At 30.6% G+C, this 4,339-nt stretch overlaps 1 protein-coding gene across 1 annotated transcript; it reads left to right on the forward strand.

Annotated features, from left to right (window-relative positions):
• Positions 1 to 1,905: 1,905 nt before the first annotated feature.
• On the forward strand, positions 1,906 to 4,043 carry LOC123918320 (purine permease 3-like). The gene is made up of 2 exons (XM_045970327.1): positions 1,906 to 2,812; positions 3,465 to 4,043. Exons 1-2 carry the CDS (start codon positions 2,045 to 2,047, stop codon positions 3,816 to 3,818), a joined length of 1,122 nt encoding a protein of 373 aa, XP_045826283.1. The 5' UTR covers positions 1,906 to 2,044; the 3' UTR covers positions 3,819 to 4,043.
• Positions 4,044 to 4,339: the final 296 nt, after the last annotated feature.

The following is a 4,339-nucleotide window of genomic DNA, read 5'->3' on the forward strand; positions in this document are numbered from 1 at the left end:
TATTCAATTTTCATAAAACACGGCATTATTGATTTACAACTCCAATTGTCTGGTCTTTGTCACAATTTTATTCTTGTTGAGATCTTTTGTTAACGACCATCCAAAATTAATTTTATTCTAATTAGCTTTGTCTACTGGCTTTTTTTTTTTTTTTCTGTTAAAAAGAATAGATTGTCCATTTCTTGGTTGATAAGACACATTTTTCTCATGAACATATGAGTTTAGATCCTCTGCAACCGGTGAACAGTACTGTTATTCGATCTCTGCCTTTATTTTACATTAAATAATAACATTTAACAAATTAATATAATTGATCAATGGTTCAGATTAATACAAGACACAAAAATGAATTTTATCGACCCATAATTTTTTAATCATGTGTGTATATAGTATATACACACATAATAAATCATTTAAGTTTCACCTACCTCATAATCAAGATCACATATTCTCAAATACTAGTACAGTATAATTTAACTTTGAACTTTGTACCAAATAGACTAGTCATATATTTCTCCGCATTGGATAAGAACACTTCACTTTAGTAAAGTTAAGAACAATTTTTTAAAATAACAGTTTCAAAAGAGTGGCCCAACACATGATCATATTAAAAATGGTGCAGGAATATGTTATTATAGTGAGAAAACTATTTTTATAGATATGGCAAATACAAAAAGATAAAATCCATTATTATATTTAAAAATCACAACCATTTAACTCACCCCCCATATCTAATGTACATGTGTATGTGCAAATTTATTATAATTTTTATTTTTAAAAAAAAGGAAAAACACTGCCAAGCCAAGTTTACTCTTTGATTAGGACACTAATTAAAAAACCAAATAATATGTATATAGTCAATTCTTTAAAATTTTGATAAATATTTCGTTTCTATTTTTAATTTTAAATAACCCAAGTTCGAATATTGGTGGAAATAATTATTGATCGACTATACTTACCACGTAGTCGAACTCTAAAATATCGGAACCACTCCTCTTAAATATCAGGGGATTAACACACACAAAAAAAAAAATCAAACTGAGAGTTAGGTGAAACTCAAATAATTTATATGTGCATAACTTTATCCTAATCAAAATCAACTCCATTTAATCAACATGATCGAGTCTAGTAAAATATATCAAACTCTCATAATGTGACGTCCACAAATTAATACTCAATTTTATTTATTTTTTTTTTTTTACTGAACTGTTTAATTTGGTTCGGATATCAGAAGTTATTTCATTCTATTCCCAATTGTAATTACGGGGATCGGGCAGTAGTTCTCCTTATAAAGTTCAACACCAATTAATACTCAATCAATTAACGATTGGTTAATCAATATTCAAATTTCAATACGAAAGATATCTTAGAGTTTTTTTCTTTTTAAAAAAGGGAAAATATCTTAAATAGAGAGAATTAAACATAAATCATAATTACTAAAAGAAAGTTGATTATCTTAATTGGAGAATTAAAAAAAAATCACACAATTAATTGTGTTCTTTTTTCTTTGGCTTTATACTCCCCATTTCAACCTCACAAATTGCTCTTTTTATTTTAGAAAGAAAACAAAAATGAAAGAAAACAAAAATGAAAGAAAACAAATTCTCCCATCTTTTTCGATGAAAACGAATACAAACGTTTTCAAAGGAGCGGTCCATACTTAAATCATCCCAACAATATGATATACCCAAAAAAAACTGTTTTTATTTTTTTTGACAGAAAAAAAAAAAAAAACTGTTCTTATGGATACAGCAAAATACACAAGTTAAAATTCCATTTTTTATTTTTACAGTTAACAACAAACACATCGTATATGCTTAAAAGTCATTAAAAAATTTCTATATATAAAAAAAAGTATATATTCTCCAATTTCTATATATAAAACATTTCTATATATATCTAAAAACTGAATAAACAACAAACACCTTCAAAAAAAACAAACACCATCAAGTTTCATTCATTACTAGTATTAAACAATCACACAAACCAAAGTACTCACAAAAAAACAAAAAAAGAAAACACAGAACTTACACTCACAGAAAAAATGGCAGAATCAAAAGAAGAAAAATCAGAGAGAAAAATGAAGAAATTTCTTCTCATAGTTAATTGCTTAATCTTAGCCTTAGGAAATACCGGTGGGCCCCTCATGATGCGTCTTTACTTCATCCACGGCGGCAAACGCGTCTGGCTTTCCGCTGGTCTTGAAACCGCCGGTTTCCCCTTAATGCTCTTCCCTCTAATTTTTTCATACATCAAACGCCGCCGTATCAACCACCGTCCACCACCGTCAACCACCACCGTGATCACCACCGAAACCACCACCACAAAATTAAACATAATCTCAATGAAACTTCCTTTATTTTTCGCCGCGGCTTTCATCGGAATTCTTACCGGTCTCGACGATTATCTCTACGCATTCGGCGTTGCTCGGCTACCGATCTCTACTTCGGCTTTAATTATCGCTTCTCAGCTTGGTTTTACGGCGATTTTCGCTTTTATTCTTGTGAAACAGAAATTTACAGCTTTTACTGTAAACGCTGTATTTTTGCTTACGATTGGAGCTGGTGTTTTGGCCATGCATACGAGTAGTGATCGACCTGCTGGTGTTTCTGTTAGACAATATGTTATTGGTTTTCTTACTACTGTTGCTGCTTCTGCATTATATGGATTTGTTTTGCCTTTGATTGAATTGGTTTATAAGAAAACCAAACAGCCCCTAACTTATTCTCTTGTTATGGAAATTCAGTTTGTTATGTGTTTATTTGCTACTCTCTTTTGCGTCGTTGGCATGATTGTAAACAATGACTTTAAGGTTAGTTATCTTTGTCAAGTTTAGATCGTGTTTGAATCTTTTGTATGGCAGAGTCGTTCTGAAAAAAGAAAAATGACTTAACGACTCTGATACTATTATAAGATTCAAACACTAGATAAATATCGATTAGATTTGGATTTTCTGCGGCGATTAGAGACGCTACAAAATATTCATACATTTGAACCATGATGGGTCATTGAATATTGTAAAGTCAACCACTCTTATCCAATAGCAGAAGATCCAAACATGCATGATTGGCCAAATTCGGCATTTGTAACTATTAGGTTTTAAGTTTTTTAGGAAACAAATAGGTTTTTAAATTTTTTTAGCTAACAAATCAATCTTTTTTAAGTTTCTAATTAGACCATTACACTTATTCCATCTATTCTCTCTTCAAGTTGGGTCTCAACTGTGTGAGCCACATGGTTCATATCAGATTGATTCTCAAATTCATGAAGGTTAACATAGGATAATTCTCCAAGAACAAACTTAAGGACTATTTATTAGTTGAAAAACTTAAAAACCTAACTGTTACAAATGTAAAATTTAAAGACTCCTGAATCCATTTGGCCTAAATGATTTTTAATTTTTGTTAGGTTAGGTTGATTTATTTATTTTTAATTGTTAATCATTGTGGATTTGAATTTTGCAGGTGATACCAAGGGAAGCAAGTAATTTTGATCTTGGAGAAACAACATACTATGTGGTGTTGGTGATGAATGCAATAATGTGGCAAGCATTTTTTTTGGGAGCAATTGGGGTTGTTTTTTGTGCTTCCTCGTTATTGTCGGGTATTTTAATTGCTGTGTTGTTGCCACTAACGGAAGTGTTGGCAGTTATTTTCTATAAAGAAAGTTTCAAAGTTGAAAAAGGGGTATCTCTTGTACTTTCACTTTGGGGATTTGTTTCTTATTTTTATGGTGAGATTAAACAAGCTAAGAAACAGAAGAAACGTGTTTTAGAAACAGAATTAGGTCAAACCATTGATGTAGTATCTGCTCCTTGAATATTGCAATGCATAGGTCATGAAAGTGTGTTTGTGTTTTTATTTGAATCAAGCAAAAGGCTTTTTTAGTTAGATGTATTTTTAGAATGGAACATGCGGGTGTAAACTAGTGTAATAGTAGTAATATTTGAGGTTTTTTTTTTTTTTTTACAGTAGTTATTTTTAGAATATGATTACAATATTTGTAATATGACGTGATAATCCTTAGTTTGAACTGTGGGTTTATTGGACCGGAATCTTTTGTTGTTAATTTTTAAGTTTTTGTTTAAAAAAAAAAAAATTTATTTCAAAAGTTAATTTCATTTAACTCATGACCCACCTTCTCTTTGTATCCATCATGAGCTGTGAAGCCCCGATACTCTAAAAATGGCAAAGTATCGTGTCCGATACGTACTCGATACCGATACTTTCCGATACACATATCGGAATCATATCGGAGAAGTATCAGTAATTAATATCATTTTTTAAAATAAAATATAACCAACACTTGTCGGATATTTCTCGATATGCGTATCGATCGA

Source organism: Trifolium pratense, linkage group LG3 (genome assembly GCF_020283565.1).
Source record: "Trifolium pratense cultivar HEN17-A07 linkage group LG3, ARS_RC_1.1, whole genome shotgun sequence".
Taxonomy (NCBI): Eukaryota; Viridiplantae; Streptophyta; class Magnoliopsida; order Fabales; family Fabaceae; genus Trifolium; species Trifolium pratense.